This window comes from Callospermophilus lateralis, chromosome 19 (assembly GCF_048772815.1).
Source record: "Callospermophilus lateralis isolate mCalLat2 chromosome 19, mCalLat2.hap1, whole genome shotgun sequence".
Classification (NCBI taxonomy): Eukaryota; Metazoa; Chordata; class Mammalia; order Rodentia; family Sciuridae; genus Callospermophilus; species Callospermophilus lateralis.
In genome coordinates, this window is record NC_135323.1 from 23,891,415 (window position 1) to 23,913,230 (window position 21,816).

Here is a 21,816-nt window from a genome sequence, read left to right on the forward strand (position 1 = left end):
TCCTCATCTAAAACCCACCCGCGCTGCACAGAGACTCAGCTGACAGGCACCAGAAATGCAGGCCAGCCTGACCCCACCTGACGGTCAGCTCTATCCACAGTCCATTGGTGGCAGGTAAACCCAAGGCCACCCAAACGCCCATCACTGACTTTGGTGCCCACACAGCACAGGGCCTGGTGCGTGAAGCAAGCACTCAGTAGGTGCTTGCGGTGGCTGGTTTCTCACTGTTGGCATCTCGGGCTCCATCCTCTCAGGAGTCTAGTTATTACACTTAGGAAAACAACCCCTTAGTATGCTTAAGGCCTCGGCCCCAGTATTCCAATGATTTATTGCTGTATAAAAACTTAGTGGCTTAAAACAGCAACTACATTTATTTTGCTCATGAATTTGCAATTGGACAGGGCACAAATCAGGGCAGGGGACAGCTCTTTGCTGGCTCGTGGTATCAGCTGGGAGAGGCTGGAAGGCTGGCTCCTTCCCACCTCTGGTACCTACGCTGGGCACAGCCAGTGGGAGCTGGAAAACAGGCTCTTGGCCTCTGCCCCTCTCCATGTGGTGTCTCCAGCCTGGCTTTAGGGAGCCCAGTCTCTGATGCAGTGGCTCCAGGTTTCAAGATGCACATCCCCAGAGAGAGCACAGGGCAGAAGCTCCATGCCCTTTTTTGGTCCAGCCTTAGAAATCATGAAACATCATTTCCACCAAATTCTATTCGCTAGAAGTGAGTCGCTGAGGCCGGCACATGATCCACAGGAGGAGGACCAAACTTGACCTTCTACGGGGAGAATGTCAGAATTTGCAGATGTGCTTTAAAACCACCACCCCTCGGAGAGCCACTGCCCCCTGCTGCCAGAAGGAGCCCATCTGCCCACCTCTGCCAGCTTGTTCCCATGGACATGCACCCCTGCATCCCCAGCCGTGCTTCCTGTCCGCAAAATCACAGTGCCTGAAGCGCCCAGGGTTTCCAGGATTTCACGGGAATAAACGGAATGGGGAGGGGCTGGGTGTCCTGCCCCGAGGAGCAGCCATGGCAGCGATGGCCAGCACTACAGCGTCAGCCCCCTGCCCAGGCCTTCTGTGTGTAGGCGCTCAAGACTCTGTAAACCCCACCTCACACCTTCTGGTCCTGTTCGTGTTTACCAGGTGGGTGACAGGGCTCACCACAGCTCGGTGACATGCCCCGCCCCAGCTCTCCCAGTAATGTGATCCTGAATGACCCCAAGGGCTCGGAGTGGATGGCTCAGCCCCAGCTGGTGGCACTGTCAGGAGCCAGCAGAACCATTAGGAGATGGAGCCTCGTGGAAGGAAGTCGGGTCACCAGGACACGCTCTTGAAAGGATCGTGGGACCCCAGCCCCTTCCTCTCTTCGCTCCTCAGCTACGTTGAGGTGAGCAGCTCCCTCAGCCCCTGTGCTCCCCATGATGTGCAACCTCGCCACAGGCCCGGAATCAATGGGTCAACCAATCATGGACTGAAACCTCCAAGCTGCAAACCAAAACAAACCTTTCCTCTTCATAGGCTGATCACCTCAAGTATTTTGTCACAGTAATACAAAGCTAATACAGAGTCCATCTAACTCCAAAGCTGCTGCTTACTCTACGGCATGAAAGCTCGTCGAGGTCAGGCGACTAGGGAGGGAGCTAGAAGGCCAAGGCCAGGTCTCTGACTCTTGTCTGGAACTCAGTGCTGGGTCAAACTTTCTTCACTGAAGAGTGGGTTTTCAAGAACCATTCCTGAGGGGTGCTCATGAACTCACTCACCAATGAAAATGTGAACCATTAACACCAACCCTTTCTTGTGCAGAAGCACAGATCACAGTGTCCTGAAGAAGGAGCTGGAACAACAGGTAATGATGCTCAGGGACAGGGGTCGGGAATCACAAGCCTCTTGCTAGCTTCCGCTTGCCGGCTGGTATTTGCATAGGGAGGCAGAAGATGAAGAAGCCGCAGCAAAACATTTCTCCCCGGGGCCCACGCACACCAGCCCCTGAGGGGCACTGAAAGAAAAATTTTAATCCAAACCACCCATTACAGCTGCTGTTCCGCCTTGGTTTTCTCCCCAAATAGCTTTGTGCACAAAACACAGCCCAAGGGTTCTATGTCTTCCTGTACACTCACCTTCAGCTAATAAAGTCAAAGGGAAAACTCTTGAGAAGGTATTTCATGAGACTTGGGTCTTTTAATAGTCATCTCAGCCTCTGTTCTCAAGTCTTCTGTTATCAGACCAGTGGCAGGAAGATGGGTAGGCAGGGAAAAAAATGAAGTGGATTTCAAAAGAACTTGACAAATTAGCAAAGTTTTTAACATCATTAAAGAGCTCTTAAATATTCTCCGACTGAACTCCATTTTTATCTTGAGAATGCATCTCCGTAATTGCTCTAAAGGAGACGGTGAAACTCACACAAACAGAAACATTTGCGTGATTTAGAATGCAGTGGCAGCAAAGACCGTGGTTTCTTTAATTGCTAATTCTTAAACTAACCTTTTTGGTTTCTCTCATCTTGAAAAATGCCAATTCCTATCAGCAGAAGCTGTAATAAGGACAATGCATATATTATTTGGTTGTTTATAATTGCAAACAACTTAGCTATATTTCAGTACTTACTCCTCAGCTCCACAAGGAGCATAAGTAGGGATGATTATAATCATTCCGTCATTCTGTAAACAAAACTGTCTTTTTACAGCCAGCAGCAGATCAAATACAGATGCCAGCTTCGAAATAGGTGGCTTTCAAGCACCCACACTACCTCTGTGATTATTAAGTTCAATCAGCATTTTCTGTCCCTATCAATCCAATACAGAGATGGAGGGACAGCCTGTCCTGCGGCTCAGGGAGACGAGTGTTCCAGTCCTGCCTGCCTGAACTCGCCGGGATAAGAATGGTTCGATTCCCAGAGGCAGCAAGAGATGGCTAGGGAGGGTAGGTTCTGCTCCACACAGTGATTCAGGGACCAGGAATCCTCCCACCTTGGGAGGAAGTGCACTGCAGAACCACCCCTGAAAGTGGGAAAAAGAAAAGGAGGAGGAGGAAGAGGGAGGAAGAAGAGGGAGGAAGAGGAGGAGGAAGGAGAGGGAGGGGGAGGAGGAGGAGGAGGAGAAGGAGGAAGGGGAGGAGGGAAGCAGAGCAGGGGAAGAGGGGCAGGTGGCTGTGGCACCCGCGGGAGCCTCTGGAGCAGTCCTGACAGAAGGTGTCATGGCCCCAGGAAGCTGCAGGGCAGCTAAGGGTCAGCTCTGTGAGCCCAGCTTGGCCTCTGCAGCCCCAGGTGGAGCAAGGGTAGCTCTGGAGGGTCTGCAGGGATCATAGCGGACACACCCCTCCCTGTAGGGTGCCACACTGAGGGCCCACCCTCCACACCCCCACCAACCCAGGTCTGGGCCACACATCAGGATGGTGGGGGGCAGGGGAAGAAGGTGCCCTGCGGTTACAGGGGGCTGCCTCAGCCCCTGGTCCCAGCTTCTCGAAGCAGGTGCCCATGTGACCACACAGCCCCTCTGAGGCCCCCACACTCCAGGGCCTGGGCCCTTGGCAGGTGGTGTGGCCCCTGCTCAGAGCTGGGCTTTGACCATCTCAGGATCACACTGGGCTCAGCTTGACTGGAGCCAGGAGGACCTCAATAAGACGGATGCGTGGAGACAGGCAGGGCGCGGGGCAGGGCCAGGGAGAGCAGCCTGCGGGAGCGCCCTGGGAGGGGAATCAGCACCATGCACTGGTCAGCACTCCTGTTTAGCTGAGCTAATGTCCTTGCAAATACAAGCAAAGTCTTTTAATTAACTTAATATCAATTTCACTTTTTTCGCGTTTTGTTCTAATTAGGGCTGGATTTAAAGCTCACACAGCATAATTTAGAGCCCTAGAATTAACAGCTTGACAACTTTCCACGCTGGTGACTCCTAGCCCTGCGTGAGAGAGGGAAGGTTCCCCCCACCCATCCTGCTCACAGCCCAGGACCCACCCTGGCAGCGCCTGGACCAGCTGCCCACTGACCAACACTTCACCCAGCCCAGGGGTCAGTAAGCACCAACCTCACAGCAGAAGACAGAATAGGGCATGGGCAGGACAACCACTCACTGCTCTGAGTTTTTCCTTCCTGATCTGTAAAATGGATATAATAGTATAAGTGGCTGTGATACAGAGTCACCACTGATTACCTGTCTATGTATTAGATGCTCAATAAAAATAGCTGCATGTGGTGAGAGATGGTGGACATATACACAGGCAAATACCACGTACTGTCCTTCATCAAATCAACAAAGATGCACCAAGTTTACTTACCCATAAGGGAGAAGCTGCTGTCAGTTAAACTACAGTGTCACTGATCAGAACTTGAATTCTAATTTCAGAGATGCAAAAATGTGCATGTTAACACTGACAATCGACAGTTATGTGTGTAGTTTCAATCTATGAGATCTAAGTTAACCAGCTCTAAGTTAACCAGAATCCCCAAGAAGTTAAATATTCTAGGCAACTGATTTTCTTAGATAACCAAGAGTCTTGCTTCACTTTAATATTTACTGAAGCCTGGGCCTGGTGGCGCACACCCGTACCCAGCCACACTGAAGGCTGAGGCAGGAGGACCGAGAGATAGAGGCCAGCCTGGCAACAGGTGACTCCCTGCCTCAAACAAGCATCATCATGGTCCTGTCATCACACTATACTGGGAGTGGACAGGGAATGGCAGACACGTGACCTCACAGTGCAAATGCCACTCCTCCTCTCCTCTTTGGCCACCACAAAAACAACTGTTCTCTTGAAGCGAGGCCAGCCGCAGCCTATGTCCTAGCCAAAGTGGGAACCCGCCCGGGAGACTCCGGAAAAGATTTGTTTCTTGACTAAGCAACAGGAGCGGATGTGGTCACCGGCCCACAGCACTTCCTCCCTTGTAGATATGACAACAAGGACAACAGCAGCCATCTCCTAACCTTGAGGAAAAGACCAGGCAAGTTACTGACCTGAGGCGTGATTTCATGATGTCCAGCCAAGTTAGCCACCTCCAGCCACCACCAGCCACCAATAGCCACCAATAACCACCATCAGCCACCAACAGCCACCAATAGCCACCAACAGCCACCAATAGCCACCACCAGCCACCACCAGCCACCATCAGCCACCATCAGCCACTACCAGCCACCAATAGCCACCACCAGCCACCAATAGCCACCATCAGCCACCATCAGCCACCATCAGCCACCACCAGCCACCACAGGGTCTGGAGTGGGAAGTGAGAACAGGTTCCATGCTGGGCAATTGGTGGCTAAATGACAGAGGGGAATAAAGTCTATTGTCTTGCAAATCACTGGGTCCACCTCATCAACAATGCACTAGGACCAAGAGCCCTGAACAAGGGCTAGGAGTGACCCCTGCCAAGGCCAGGAGAGCCCAGAAGAAACAATTAGCCCTGACAAGGTGGCCAGGGAGGGCCTGGCAGAAGGGCCTGGGACTGGGGCTTGGGGAAGGGTGGGGAGGAGAGGTGACTCAGGATCCCTCCCGGTTAAAGGACCCAAAGCCACGAGCTCAATCCGTAGTGCACACGCTTTGGTCCTCAGAAACAGCTGACCACCCTGGCTCCTGACGACCCATGTCCGCAGGACACCCTCGTGGACACTCCTCTCAGCCAGCACTGATCCAAGGTGAGGATGGACGTCCTCTGGAACCTGGCTCCAGTCCTAGCCCTGATCCTCGGTGGCCCACTCCTCAGGCACAGCCAGGCTCACACTGCAGTCAGCAATGACAGGACGGGATTAAAGGGGACTTCTCTATGGGGGCTGAGCCACTTGTCATCCACCTGTCCAACTGTGGGGACCCACCCAGAGGGAGAGGGAGGGGGAGGGAGAGGACATGAGAGGGAGGAAGGGGGAGGACAGGAGAGGACTGATCCACAACTCTGTGGCTCCTGTTCCTACAGTTGCAAGCCACCTGTGCAGAGGGGACTATGGCTCTTGCCCATCCAGCTGAAGGCCACTGTGCAGAGTAGACTCCTCTGCACTTCCCAGGAGCTGCTGAGGACAGTGGGTCCCACCCAGGGCCTGGTTCTCCATCCCTGTCCACAAGGTCTGGAGGCCCCAGAGCCTGGGGTGGCCTCCGACAGCACCCCCAGGTGGGCCCTGAGGTGTGGCAACCACAGCTGGACCAGCCTGCATGAAGTGGGCTGCTGGGGTCGCAGCTGGGTGGAGCCAGCTTCTTGTCCTCTGAGACAGACAGTGGGGCTAGGGGATGAGAGGGTCTCATCATGGAGTCCTGCCACTCCTCTAACCTTTCCAGGTCTCCAGAGAACCCTCCAGCCCATCCCACTTCCTCTCTGGAAGATGCTCTGGGAGGTAGAGGGCACAGGAGGAAGACCCATCCTCAGGGCTGCACGGCCAGGCCAAGGGTCCAGCTAGGAAGAGCCTGCCAGGTAGGACTGCCATGGGGACGGGAGGTGGGGTCCTGGGGAAGCCGCAAGGATCCCCGCAGGCTCCAGAGGATGGAGGAGGGAGCCTGGGAGCCAGGGAAGAGGGCGTGCTGGGGCTGGGCCTCAGGAGGCTTCAGAGCCTTGGGAGCCCAGGAAGGGGCCACCCCAGGGAAAGGGCAGGGCCCAGCTGCCCAGGGCTGATTCTGACTTTCCAAATGGAACCATGCCAGGTGCCAGCTCCTGCTTCTGGAGGTGACCAAGGCAGAGGCTTCCGAGGAAGGCACAGTGGGCATCAGGCCAGGTTCAGAGAGTGCCGAATGAACCCTGCACTTGGGCATGGTGGGGCAGCACCACAGGCCCTCTGGGGTCAGCCCTTTCCATTCACAGCTTCAGAGCTTCTGGGCCCTGGGCTCTGCATCCAGGCAGCCCAGAGGCCATTGGTCAGAATACCCTGGGAACTGTGTCTGTTCTCAACAGGGACAGAGCCTCCTTCTTTCTTTCTCTCCTCCCCCTCTTCCTCCTCCTCTTCATCCTCCTCTTCCTCCTCTTCCTCCTTCTCCTCCTCTTTCTCCTCCTTCTCCTCCTCTTCCTCCTCCTCCTCCTCTTCCTCCTCCTCCTCTTCCCCCTCCTTCTACTACTTCTCCTCCTCCTCCTCCTCTTCCTCCTCCTCCTCCTCCTCTTCCTCTTCCCCCTCCTTCTACTACTTCTCTTCCTCCTCCTCCTCTTCCCCCTCCTTCTACTACTTCTCCTCCTCCTCCTCCTCTTCCTCCTCCTCCTCCTCCTCCTCTTCCCCCTCCTTCTACTACTTCTCCTCCTCCTCCTCCTCTTCCCCCTCCTTCTACTACTTCTTCTCCTCCTCCTCCTCTTCCTCCTCCTCCTCCTCCTCTTTCTCCTCCTTGTCTTCCTCCTCTTCTTCCTGCTCTTCCTCTTCCTCCTTCTCTCCTCCTCTTCCCCTTCCTTCTACTACTTCTCCTCCTCCTCCTCCTCCTCCTCTTCCTCTTCCTCCTCCTCCTCCTCCTCCTCCTCCTTTTTCTTTTGGGGTTCTGGGGATGGACCAGGGCCTCCCCATGCTAGGCAAGCCTCCACTACTGAGCTACATCCCAGCCCAGAGTTGCTTTCTTGTGACGGTGCCCTAAACAACACAGCGTGACAACTACTTGCAGAGCTTCTGCATTGGATCAGGTATGGTAGGGAATCTGGAGGGAAGGAAAGCACAGGAGATCGTAAGTAAATCCTACATGGAGACTGCACTACTTAATGTAAGAACTTAGATGTCACCAGATTTTGGTATGCATGGCAGGTCCTGGACCCAAACCCCACAGACCCCAGGACACACCTGCTCCATATTCTAAGCCCCCTCCCCAATCCTCAAGACACAAGCCCTAACACAGCATCAACTGAAGCCCCTGCGACGGCCTAGTCCAAACCAGCCTGGGACTCCAAGCCTGGTGGGACTAGTCCCCCGCCTGGTCCCCTGAGCAACTTCCACCGCCAGCCACCTCACTTACCACCCAGCCCTCTTCTGCCTGCATGCAGGTCCCCCACCCTGAGTCTGAGGCCTCCCAGCTCCATAAGCGTCCATTTCCTCTGACTGATGAGCTTCCATGCCTGCCCGGCTGGGCTCTGTATCCCACATGTCAGGACTTCCTGGTGCCCCTGTGCAGGTCCAGCCCTCGATGGTCCAGTGCCTATCCAATGTCTGCTCAAGGCTCATATTTGCACACCCAGTCCAGCACGCTTGGGGACCTGGTATGCACCTGGTCAAACTCCAAAGGGTCTTTCCACCTAGGGCTCCTGGGCCAGGCAGCAGGAGGTCCGCACCCTTTCCACGCCTCGCTCCCCGAACAGCTCACTAGTAAACGTGGAGGACCAGCATGCTCCTCTAAGGGTCTGACATACAGCACGCCCCTGGGCGGGTACCCGACACCAACATCCTGCCAACCACGACCCATGGCAGGGGTCCCCAGAGGCTGGTGTGGGGCTTGTGCCCCAGTCTTCCAGAGGCAGTGGAGATCTGTAAGAGGTGGGGCCTGGTGGGAGGTCTTGGGCCCCTGGGGGTGTGCCCTGGGAAGAGACCGTGGAACCTTGTTCTCTTCCTCTCTCACTCCCCACCCACCATGAGGTGAAAAGGCTTGCTTGCCCCATGTACTCCACCATGGCATATGGTACCCCATCCAAAGCAATCTCCAAATCTAGGAACCAAAATAAACCTTTCCTCTTTCAAGTTGACTTATCTCAGGTATCTCTGTTATAGTAACAGAAAGTTGGCCAGCATGCCCAATAGGCTGCACGTTTTTTCCTAAGCATATACCTGTGATCAACCTTAATTTATAAATTAGTGAGAGATTAATAATTACTACTAATGAAAAAAACAGAACAATATACTATAATAAAAATTATGTGAATGTGATATTTCTCTCTCTCTCCCTCCCTCCCTCTCAATCTCTCTCTCCCTCCCTCTCAATATCTCTCTCTCTCTCTCTCTCTCTCTCTCTCTCTCTCTCTCTCTCTCTCCCTCTCTCTTCTTCCTCCCTCTTCCTCTCTCTCAAAATATCTCCCTGTACCGCTGACTGCCACTGGCCTCAGGTAACTAAAGCCATGGAAAGAGATGAGGGGACACTGCAGGAAGCCTGCCACTTCTCCTCCTGGGCCTCAAAAGCAACCTCCCAAAGCCACCAGCACTGTAAGCAACGGGAAGAGGAGAGGAAGGGAAGAGTTCCACCTCCCTCACAGGCAGAGAGAAGGACCACAAGTTAGTCTCAGCCCAGAAAGGCGAGAGCGGAAAGGACCCTGCTGTACCCACTAGAGACTGACATCAGATGCTGGTGAGCAAGCTCAGGCTGCCAAGCACCACCAGCGGTCCATGCACCTGGGCACCTGCTTCAGGCCCGGACAGCTCCAGGCCTCTGGATATGGGGGGAGCAGCACCAGGTCTCCTGCTCTGTGGAGCTGAGCCTCCCCCAGCCGTCCAGTGAGCCCATGCACGTGCTCTGCATTTTGACTCTCAATTCACCCTGACAGCCCACGACCCCACTTCACAGCCCAAGAGGGAAGAGACATGCCCACAGTCTCAGCATTAAAAGGTGACAGAAGTGCCAATCAAGCCCCGTCTGTCTGGATGCCCACGTCCACAGCCTTCCTCCTAATCGCCCTGATCTCAGGCTGTCCCTCCAGCTGACAGGCCCTGCTGTGCCCAGCTCCCTCTGCCGCTCTCACCCTCAGCTCTAATTGCTGAGCCTTCTTGTCCACAAAGAACACTCCCGATTTGGCACCAGCCAAAGGTCAGGGGGGTGGATTTCTTCAGCAAGAATGACTCTGGCTGCCTCTCCGGCTACCTCTGGGCTGGGCAGGAGACAGCTGCCCCACTGGCGGGGTGCCTGTGACAGGTACAGGCAACACAGATGTGCCCGCCTCCCAGGGCTGTCCGAGAGCACTACTCCCCACCCCTCCAGGAGGGGCCAGCTGCAACCAGATGCTGAGTCCTTGGAGGTAAAGGACGCCAGGCTCTGCTGATGGATGCTCCAGAACCCTGGCCTGGCCCTCAGCAGGCCCTGTAGCTGAGGTCACATGAACACCCGCCCTGCCCTCTTTCCCTCCTACCACCTTCCCATGGAAATCCTGGTACCACTCAGCACCCTTGGTCTACATAGGCACACCCACAGGCCCAACAGGAAGGGGGCAAAGCATGGGGCAGGCCCTGCCATCCAGAAAGAGAGGTCTCTTCTTCTTTCTGCCTCCACCCTGGAGGCCGAGGTGCCACCCCTCCTCTGCCCCGGGCCCATTTTCCTTCCCTGCCCAGGAGTCCGGCTTGTGCAGAGGCAGGAAGGGTGCAGGGAGTTATCCAGGAACATCTGGCTCTGACTCCAGCTGCCTGGCTTCGGGGCAGGACTAGGACAGGTAATTTTGACTTCTCTCTGTTTCCACAAAGATTTTCAATTTCTTCAAGCAACTCCGCTTCGACTCAATATCCTTCTGAAATCTAAATTTGGACCCTAACTTGAATCGATTGTTTTTCCTGTTATGACAGAGCTGCCCTGGGCTTCTGGGAGGGAGCGCAGGTGTGCATCCTTCAGAGCCACTGTGCTGGGTCCTCTGAGAAGGGTGGGACAATGAAGCCCACAGCCCTCCAGCTGCCCTACACGTGGGAGGGGGCTGGACGCGGGGCAAGTGCCGTGGTGATCATGAGTCCTGGTCCTGTCCTTCAGGGGCTGTGCTTCCCTGGCTAACCCACGTGGCCTCCCTGCTCCCCTCCCTCCTCATCTCTAAAACAAGAGAATAAGTAACTTCCTCCAAAAGTGACAGGAAAGGCAACGGAGAGCTACAGGCCTGCACAGAGTTACCTGCTAATTCAGCAGGAAAACCATCTGCCCCAATGCCTGATGCTGGCGCAAAACCACACGCCACCAACCTAAAAGTGTTTTAACCAAGTTCTCTGTTCTCTCCATTATTTCCTGTAATCAATGAGTTGATTTTACACTACAAAAAGCAATATCAACCCATATTCATATCATTAAATAATCCACTTTAAAAAGTACTGATATTTGCTGGTGCCTAACCTAACTGCTTCACTTCCAAGCTCCTTGAAGGATCTGGTTCCTTTCAGCCAGGAAGATGAAGACTACACCAGACTCTAGATGGTAGGGGGCAAGATGGCTGGGGCAAGAGGGCAGAGGCAAGACGGTGCAGGCAATATGGTAGAGGACGGAATTCGGAGGCAAGATGGTGGAGGCAACGTGGCGGAGGGAAGATGGCGGAGGAAGATGGCGGAGGGAAGATGGTGGAGGCAAGATGATGGAGGCAAGATGGAGGAGGGAAGATAGCAGAGGCAAGACAGTGCAGGCAATATGGTACAGAGGAGATGGCAGAGATACATGATGAGATCGAGATGGCCCAGACAAGATGGCACAGGCAGCACAGCTTCCAAGTACTCAGTCTTCCTAGCCAAGTCCTTCCAGCTCCCTCTCCTCCCCACATCACCCAACCCAACCCAGCCTTTTGGAGCTGAAGGTTATCTCCTCTGGCTTTCATTTACTTCCTAAAACCAGCTCCCATCCAGTCAACCAACAAGGTCAAGGGCCCACATTTCGTCCAACGTGCCATGGGAGGTGCTGAGGGGTGGAGGAGGGATGGAAAAGTCTGCAGTGTGTTTCCAGCCCTTACGGAGCCTGTCATCTCATTCAGAACTCGAAACTCCAAGGCACAGGAGTGCAGGCCACTGACCAAGCCTCAAACACTCAGACAGCAAGAGCTCAGACAGTGCAGCCTGCAACAATCCCACCCCCCAGGAGGTGACCTGTGCCAAGCCTGAAAGGATGGACACCTGGGGAAGGGGTCAGGAGAGCAGAGCAAGCCAAGACCCCTGGCACAGCTCCAAGATCAGGGCTGCAATGTGGAGGCTGAGTCCCCCCCAGGCCAACGCAGGGTATTCAGCAAGCAGATGAGTCTGGCTGAGGTAAGAACACAGGCCACACCCCTGCAGCTGTATGGGCAGGCACCAACTGCCAGCCTCCAAGGGGACTGGGATCCCTTAGGACACAGGAACCACTGGAAGGTGTGGGGCCCTTGGAAGTGGTTGCTTTCCCATCAGAGAGCTGGGCCACTGTGTGCCCAGCAGAACAGAGGAGACCAAGACACAGCACTCAGTCAAAGGACAACACCACAAGAGTCCAGGTACAGGAAATAAAGGCCCAAGGAAGGAGGTGGGGAGGGGACCTGATGGAAGAAACGGAAGAGCTGTGAGGGAGATTCCGGAGGGGAGGACATCTAATTCACGCCTGTGTGCATCTCTGCACCAGCTTCTCCGCTTTCTCTTTAAAGGGTCCTTCACTGCCTGTACTAAGAAAAGATGACGACCTGTAACTGCTTCCCAAAAGGCAGGACACCAGGCCTTGGCAGCAGGTCTCAGCAGAGGGGTCAATTCGGAGGCAGTCTGGCTCTCAGCAGGCCCAACACAACCTCCTGTGCCATCAGAGGAGTGGCAGTAGGGACGGCCACATAACAGCAGGAAAAGGGCCCTCCCAGAGCCTCCCCTGGAGCCTCCTAAGTCTACAGGACTGAGCAGCTTCTAAGAGGCCAGCTCTCCTGTGCATCAGAGGCCTGGAAGTCCCTACCAGAAGCCCAGTTGCGGGCCCCAGCTGAGGAATAAGGAACGCTGAGGTCAAGGTTTCCCTCTCCTTCACTGGCAATGGGTGCAGACAGGAGCAGAGCAAAGGGCCATGGGACACCAGGGGCCATCTCCCCAGGGAGGGGCAGCCTCTCCTCCTCCTCTAGCCCTTCCATGCAGAAATAGCACAGCCACAGGCATTAACCAAACAAGCACAGGCAGAAGAGGGAGGGCTGGAGGGTGGGGAGGGAGAGGGAGGTCCTCTCCATTACGGAACCTGCCCTGCGCTTTTCCTCCAGGTTTCCTGTCACTACAAATTACACCCGGCGGCCAGGAGGGTAACATCTGCCAAGGCCCAGCTTGAGCTCCTTGCTTGCCCAGGAAAAGCTCTGGACTGGGCCTTCCTGCCAGCTCCTCGCGGAGGCTGGAAGTCAAGAAGACTCAGCCTCCCCCCACCCCCACAGCCCCCAACTCAACAACAGGAGAACCGTTTCCATGGCAGAAGCCCAGGAGATAGACCCCCAGCCATTGGACACAAGTCTCAGCTTCTCAGAAGCCCCAGCCAGCTGGGGTTGGCACATGAAAGAGTTTTCTGCCCTTGCTCTGCGTGATGTAGGCAACAGCACGGAGCAGTGGGTCATGGTCCTGGTCACGAGCTTGTTAGAGGTAAATTCCCAGGCCCAACTCCAGGCCTACTGAGTCAGAGACCTGGGAAGTGGAGCCCAGAAATCTGTGTCTTATCAAGCCCTCGTAGTGATTCTGAAGCACCCTAAAGATCAGACTCCAGTGCAGCCGCTGAGAACCTCCATCCCGGAGCCAGATGGTCCAGGGTCAACTCCCAGCCCTATCATTCACTGGCTGGGTCACTGTGAGCAAGTTGCCCTGGAGCAAGTAAGAGCAGCAGGCTCAGAGGGACACTGCAGAGACTCGATGGATTCATTATGCCTGTTACACTTAGGAAATACCATGCAGGATTTTATTAGTCCTGTTGGGGGCTGTGGCTGTATTACAGCTAATGATCCCCCACAGAAACTGATCAACACAAAGTGGCCAGTGTCCCTGAATTCAGCCAAGAGTCAGGGACTTGGGCTGTCCACTGGGCTCCAGGGACCTACCTATGGCAGGTATCTGTGCAGAACATGAGATCTACTAAGCCTCTCATTCCTCCAGAAATTAGCTGTGGGGTCTTGTTTCCACTGGTTCATTTTGTTTTTAGACACTTGGGAGAAGAGCTTCTTCAAGGCTCCAGTGGGCTCCCCCACACCTAGCCACACCTGCAAGGGGCAGGGGCCAGACCTGCTTCACACCGCAGATGGTGGTCAAGGCATCCCCTGGGTGCTTCCTGACTGATGCAGAAAGACCCTGAGGCCCTCTTGTGTGCAAGGAACTGACCACAACTTCCCTGGAATCATCCAGAGGAGACCATCAGAGAGCAGGAAGAGAACAGTCTGGCATCCTCCTCCTCCCTGTCCCCTGCCACCTGCCGCAGGGCCGGTCCCTTCTCACAACAGTGAAAACAGTTAAGTAGGGTACCCAACAGTACACAGATCCTGTCTATACTTGCCCCTCCACATATTTCTATTTTCAGCAACCTAACACACCTCGTAATCAGAAGGACATCATAGGCCAAGAACACAGGCTGTGTGGCTAACCAGATGCAGGGCTCTGACTGGAAACCCCACTGCTTCCAAACAACAGGACTCGGGACAACTTAGCCTCATTTTTTCATTTCCCATACAGGGATGGGGATGGGGTGGAACCTCCTTGGATGACATGGACATTCTGAGATAGTGCACTCACTCGTGATGTCTTTGCACAGTACCTGGCACACAGCAGAATCCCACCCATCATTTATCAGCATTATCTTTATGATCACCTGAAGTTCTGGAACTGCCACATGAGAATATGAGTTAGGAGCCCAGGAAGGGAGGAGCCTTAGATTAAACCCACCTAGGATCCTGCAGAGCTGCCTGAATTCAAGTAGGCAACACCCATGTTGGGGACAGCAAGTGTCCAATGACCATCAGTCCCTGGGGCTGGGTGTAGCCAAGGTACATTAAAAGTCTCCCCCTTCTCCCTAAGAACACTTTAGATGAGGCAGATTCTGGCCACTGTCACAGATGGATGCCGCACCTCACTTTGCTACCCTCTGAACACCTGTTTCCCAGGACTGCGGGGGAACTTTAGCAGTTGTCCCTCTGCAGCGTGGGATGAGAAATGGGAGTGTTTTTAAGAGCAGCCTCCACTGAGGCAGCAGGAAGTACTCCTTATTAGCTGTGCAGCTCGCCTTCAGAGAAACACATCCATTCAACTTATTACAGAAGGGCATCAGCCACGCCACCTGGGGCCTTGACTCTGCAGACACTCAAGCCGATGATCCACCCCTGCGCCCGCTCTGCTCCCCACTATATGCAGTGCTCAGGCAGCATTTCCTCCCTAGACATCGGCCCACGCCTCCAGTCCAAGTTGGCTGTTCTGCCAGTTCCTGCGCTCTGGCTGGAGTCACCAAGGAATGATTTCCTGCCTGGCACGCGGGGACCGGGCGCCAACGGCATTGACATGTTTCCAAGCTAAAACCAAACTTACTGTGGGGCACAGAAAAGAAGCAAGCATTTGTTCCTGCCAGCAGCCCTCGCCTCCTGCCCAACACCGGGCAGGGAAGGTAACAGGGAGCGCGCTGGGCCCCTGGGATGCGGGCCACCGAGCGCAGCGCAGAGAGCCCCGAGAGCTCACCCATGACCGCCCGCCCGAGCGCGCTGAGACCCGTGGGCGCCAGCGCGTCCTTACCATTCAGCTGCCGGTAGACGATGTCCTCCAGCAGCGAGAGGCGCTTCAGCACTGCATCCTGGATGGGGCTGGCGCTGTGCGCGCTGAGGTTGGCCACCTCGGCGCGCGGCCGGATCTCGTGGAAGGCGTCTCCGCTGCGCACCGCGATGGGCCGGCACTTGGCCAGGAAGAGCACGAAGCCGGCCACCGCAATCAAGTTCAACACCAGCAGCACTTTGACTCTTCTCAGTGAAGCCATCAAACAACCCGGCCGGCCCTCGCCCCGGACCCGCGCCCCCTCAGACTCCGGTGAGGCGCGGGACAGCCTTGGGGCTGTGCGAGCCTCACACACCTGGCGGCGGGCGAGGATCCCAGCCGCTGCTGGCCCCGAAGTGCAGAAGCTCCGGCAGCAGGGAAGGCTGGGAGGACCGGGTGGTCGGGAGAGAGCGCAGTCGCTCACATAGAAGCACTGGGTCTGCAGAAGTGCTCCCTGAGACGCCTGCTCAGTCCACAGAGCGCAACCCCTTCCAGGATTGGTGGCGAAAGGCCGGGGCGGGGGTGTGGGGTCTCTCCTCTGCACCAGCAAGGGGTTCGCCTCTGAACCTTGAGCCGCGGCGGCCGCAAACCCCGGGCCCGGCGGGTAGGCGGACCCAGCTAGTCGGGAGCGGGGCGGGAGCGGCGCGCAGGTGCCGGGCTCAGGGCTCGCCGTCTGCCCGCGGATGAGCGCGCCACCCCGGGAGCCACACAGCCACCACCCTCGCCCGCAGCAGCCGTCGCGGCGCACGAGCCCCGCTCTTCAGCCGAGGATCCACTCCTCCGGGCCGGTGCCTTTGTTCCGCTCACCGGCCCGCTCCAACACGCCGGGCGGAGGAACAGCCCGCACCCGGCGCCAGCATCCTCGCAGGTCTGCAGTCACGACCAAGTCTCAATCACTCTCAAAGTAAGGTCAGCACTCGGGGGCCTGGGCCACTCGCGACGTCCTCTCCGCCCCTGGCGCCGGGGCCACCCCGCCCGACCCGCAAACTCACCAGCGCGCACAGCGCCGCGGGCTCTCGGACACGTTCCAAGTCTCGGCACCACGCAGGGAGCCTTCGGGGCCTGCCGGGCACACTGGCCTGTCTCGGAGCTGGTGCGTCGCAAGGCTGGCCGGAAGGAGGAGTCGGACCTCAAAAGTCACAGCAGTTCTCGATCCCCCTCCCAAAACGTCGTGGGCAGCTCGGCGGGGAGGGACGCGCGCCGGCGCACCCAGCGCTTGTCAGAGCGGGCCGCGCGGCTCGTCCCGCGCCCCAAGGACCCAAACGCCGAGTCTCCCAATTGGCGGACGCAGTGACACCGCCGCTGCGGCACCGAGAGCCCCCACTACCCTGGGGCTGGAGAGCCCGGAGGGGACGCGCAGGTGGCGACGGAGGGCGGGGCGCGGCCCGAGGGGAGCGGCCGTGGCGCCGGCTCCTCCTCCGCCGCCCCCGGCCGCCCGCTCCCCGCGAGCCAGTCGCCGCCGCCGCCGCCCGCAGGCTGCTGGGCGCACCGCTCCCCGGCTCGCCGGCTCGTGCGCGCGCACCCGGAGAGGGTGGGGGAGCCTGGAGAGCGGGGACCGCGCGGGATGGGGGCGGTCAAGTCATGCTGGCTGCGGCCGGCGCCGGAGGGACCCTGGTTCTCAGCTCTCCCCAAGCGGGCGGGTTCGTTCCACCCCGGCTGGCGATGAAGACATCCCTTTCTGTGTGCTCGCAGCTCCGCTTTGCGTGGCCAGGAATGGCTAGAGGGAAAATCTGGCCTGGAGACACGGATTCTGTGACTTTCGGAGCCAGGCCCGGCGTTAGCGGGCCGGGGAGGTTCTCTCCGGGAGAGAATTCTGACCGTCCCTGTCACCGTTTCTGTAACCGCCGCACCTCGGTTGGCATTTTATTACAAGAAGCGTGTTTCTTTGGCTACTGGATTTCCATGACCTCTTCCTCCTTCCAAAACCAGGAGCTCCAAATGCTGAAATCCAAACCCCCTCGTTGATCCACTTAATTCCTTAGGCCTGAAAAAGAAACCAGGCTGCCAACTAATAAAAATTAGACAGTAAAACCAAATGAACTTGGTGGTTTCCACCAATAGCCTCATCATTTCCATCTCATTGGATTTCTATTCCTGTTTGGTGTTTGTCTGAGCGAACGTGTGTTGTTTTGCTTGTTATTTCAAATATTGATTTTTAACAGAAAAGTACATTAAAAAAACCTAACCCTCTTTTTATTTTATTCTCTTGGAACTCTGTCCAAAAGACTCCTCATGGTGTTTGCTTGGTATAAACTACAAGAAAGTGGAAACAAAGTAGTTAAATGAAAAGTCCCATCGAAAGACACTTTTTACCACACATGTTGGGTAGGAGGGAAGTGGGGGAAGAAATCTGGGCTACCAAGCAGTTCTGGCATGACAGGCACAGAGGCATATGAGGTCCCCAGATTATCCCACTGAATACCCAGTTGAGTCAGGTGTCATTATAACCACTACAGATGGAAGCTGTCACAGGGGCGGAAAGGTGCACAGCGCTCCTCACCCATCACAAGGGGCACAGCCCACACTCCTATAATAACAGACAGGTTAAGAAGAGCAAAGCATGATACATTGTTTCATCACCGTGCAGCACAGAAGCCTTCAGATAAGAGGGCCCACAGACCTGGGGACAGCTTTATTTTATGTTTAGATCCAATGAAGGCTGGACAGCTGTGCAGAAAGGTGACTGGAGAAAGGGATCTGATCTGCTGGTGATAGACCAAGGGACAATCCTGCCCGACCCCTATGTCCACTTTCTGCTGCCTTCTCTGTGCCGCTCAGGGCAGGACCCCTCTGAAATGAGCATCTTTAACAAAGAAGGGAGAGAGGAACTCCTTAGATTTCATGGCTGGCTTGGGATGGGGGGTCTAGTTTCTATGACCCACCTTGGGGGAAGAGGAATTCTGGTGGCTATGACTCACTTTCGGGGAGAAAGACAGTGGGAGACCCAACATCTTAGCAGCCAACGTTGCCGTACTTTGGGGTGTCACCTTCTGAGTGCCAACACCAGCACCTTCAACACACACATCTGAAAGTCAGTTTGGAAACCTCACTCAGGCCTGAGCTGGGAAGTCTGAGACTGGGCTGGGTACTGGGGAGTCTGACTCCCGAGCTCGTGCATATTTGGAAATGGGAAAGACAAAAAGGAAAGTGGAGGAAACAGACTTCAGTGATGGAGATGAGAGGGATCCAGGCAAGACCAACTTCAGAGAGCTGGCTTCTCTCCCTGATTTTAACACTAGGCTCCAGGGGCCTGTGGCACTTACACCCTGAGCTCTGCCTTCAGGGCCAGCTCCTGCCACCGCTCCAGAGTCCCACCCGGAGCTCAGGCGGCCACTCTTGTCTTTCACCTCTTCCATGCTCAACTCCAACCAAGCACCTTCTCCGGGTGCCGCCTCTCTTCCTGCCCAGTGTAGAGCTTCCCACCAGCTCTCAGTTCCTCCTCTACCCTCTTGGAGTTCATGGTCACTCATTTATTTCAAGCACACTTCTAATAGCGACCGACCTCCCCACACATGTGTATACACGTGCTCCCACCTGCCCCACCACACCCTGCCGGGCAATACCGAGCGCCCAATCACCCTTCTTTCCAACTGAGGCACCCAGGGAAACCCAGGGCACTCAGGGAAACCCAGAGCACACCAGAGCTTGAGGACATTACCCATAGGCGGTGTCTAACTTTGGTTGGGCTCTTCATTCTACTCAAAGGCACATTCCGTGTCCAGTTTGTGTCCCCAGAAGTGCCCGGGAAGACTTCAGAAATCTGTGAGGACTTCTCAATAAGATACCAAAAATTATGTGTGTGGCCATCTGGGAATTTTTCTTGGGGGGGGGGGGGGAACCCTATAACTTTCATTAGATTCTCAATGTGGTCTATAACCCTAAAATTAAAGAACCTCCACACCCATGTATCTGTGGGTGCTTCTTCTTACACACACACACACAACAAAACTCTCAGAGGCTCAAGTCCCTTAGGTGAAATGTAGCATTTGCTTAGGTTATTTATACCCAATGCAATGTAAACTATGGAAATAGTTGTTACATTGTATTGTGTAGGGAATAACAAGAAAGAAGTCAGCGCCTGTTCAGAAAGGATGCAATTTAAAAAATATATATATTTTTGATCTGCCTTTAGTTGGATCTGAGGAACAGGGAGAGTGGTTTATACAAGAACATAATCAGTTAAATATTTTTCGTGTGCCAGCTGCTTCTGAAAACAGTAGAACAAGGTACCCAAGGCTGATGGAACTATCAGGTTGCCTTCGGATCCTGATGGAGGACTTAGGCCACACAGGGTGTGGATGGAGGTCAGACTGGTAGGAAGGAGCTGAATGAAATAAATTCTGACAGTTGAATGACTGACTCCCCAGACCTGGCAGGAGCACATGGATTCACTTACCTGACATCCTCGCAGATCGCAGACAGGTTTAGAGTCTGCACCATCCTGACCTTGAGGCTCCCAAAGGGCTAGGTGACCTGCCTCAAGCTGTAGCGCCATCTGTCTGCATGTGATTTGCCCCATTCCAGCTACAGAAAGAACTCTACAGGACTTCAGGGCTCTGTGACCTGCTCACCCAGAGGTCTGGGTCTGCCCCCATCTCTGTCACCAAGGAGCAGATCAGTCTTGACTTTAAAGTTAGAATTTTATCTTGGATGCCTCCAGAATTTTTTCCCCAGTCATAAAACATGGTGGAACTACAAATGCTCTTTGAAGAGACTGGTTTGTTGGCTTGCTTGCCTTCTGCTCTAGCAAGCTGGAAAAGAACCCACTGTACCTGTCCAGAGTCATGGAGGGATTTGATTCCAAACACATCTTTACTCTTCAACTACAGTTCACCCTGCTCACTATTGGCTTGGAAGCCTCACTCATCTTTATGCAACTCATTATTGCACCTCACACTAGTCTACCAGAGGGGTCAAAAGACTTGCAAGTTCACCAAGAAAAACTGGGGTTCATTGCCCTAGAGAGGTTTCAACTTACTTACTTCTGCCAGAAGCAGGGGACAAGGTCTCTCATGGAACCCTGAGTTCTGTGGTAGAGGAGTTATTTTAAAGACAGTAAAAGGGCACAAATTCACTTCCCCACTTCAGGTAACGGTGGTGGGGAGAGCTAAGAGGGGAGACAAATGACTTATCCTATTGCATGTGCTCATGGTCTCTGCAGGGCATTGTGTATGCTTTAGCCCAGACTCACCAGTGAAGTCCTGTGTGACTGTGGACAAATTACCTAACTTCTCTGGGTAAACATCAATAAAGCTCATACATAAAGCTATCTCCTGAAGTGACAAGGATAAACAGGCAAATATGTGCACATCACCTAGCTCAGTGCTGGGCATACACTAAGCACCACAGAAGCAAACCAAGGCCACTCAAATGGGAACAAACACAGGTTGTTTATTCAGGGCTCGGTATTGCAAGGGGGTGGTTCACCATCATTTGTACTGGACAGAAGCTCAAGGGCACACAGAGGGGAGGGAGCATTCATCGTGGAAAAACAGAGGGTTTTGGGTGTGCTCTGATTGGAGGCTGCTGGCCTGGGGAAGCCAGAGGTAGGCTAACCAGAAAGGTTAACCATGTGACTAGTTGGGGGAGTCAGTTAGGCTTGCTTTGGTCGATCCTGGGGAGGAAGCAGGGCATCCAGAAGTTCATGGAAGGGCCTGGCTGTTACAATAGAACGCTGGGAGGTTACAGATTGGCTTTATGGGCGGATTGCTGCAGGGTTGGAAAGTGAGGTCCTATCATCTTTGGTCTGGCCTCTCAGTACTCAATAAATATTGGGCATTGCTATTGCCATTAAAATCACCATCCCTGAGGAAGCCTAGGCATTGGGGGAAACAGGCATCAGCACCAGATCCCCCATCTAGGCCACACCTCTCACCCTAGGCTCACCAGCAGCTCAGAGGGTGGGCACACAGCACCCACTGGAAAGCAGGAAGCAGACACAGAACCTCTGTGTTCTAATAGACAATATTCATACCCACAGTCCCGCGTGTACACAAGTCCTAAATAAATATGCACACGCAAGCACACTGTTCCACATCTTTTCCTAACAGTCCACCCTGAAAAAGCAATCAGCGTCTCCCTGCCTGCCAAGTGCACACCAGCCCTGGGGCTGAACTTGACCCAAGGCTTCTCTCTGCTGTTGGATCACCTCTAAAACTCAAGAGTCTGAAGTTCCAGTTCAGCCACCAGCTCCTCCGCGGAAGCCCCATCAAAAGAGTTCTTAATCTGGGCACCTTTTTAATCAACAGATCATCCACAGATTGATCTGCCAATCCGTGAAGTGTCTATTCAATGACTTAGTCATTAAACATTTATTGAGTGCTTGCAGTGTACCATTCTGTGCAGAGCACAGAGATAGATATTCTCTGCACACCTGGAGCTTATTGTCTAGAAGGAGAAGGAAATAGCAAATAAAGCACAACACCAAAGTTATTACATTCTTGTTGGGAGAAACAATGTGACCTACCCCTGGGGGATAGTGAGCTGGGCCTGTCCCACCTTGTCTTGCTTATGCACAGAGTCACGG

General features: G+C 54.7%; 1 protein-coding gene across 1 annotated transcript in view; it reads right to left on the reverse strand.

The window, feature by feature from the left end:
- Window positions 1-16,695, reverse strand: part of Galnt17 (polypeptide N-acetylgalactosaminyltransferase 17) — a 351,033-nt gene extending 334,338 nt beyond the window's left edge. Inside the window, exon 1 of the mRNA XM_076839996.2 lies at window positions 15,276-16,695. Coding sequence (XP_076696111.1) covers window positions 15,276-15,513 — 238 coding nt within the window. The 5' untranslated portion in view covers window positions 15,514-16,695. The remainder of the gene's footprint in view (window positions 1-15,275) is intronic.
- Window positions 16,696-21,816: the final 5,121 nt, after the last annotated feature.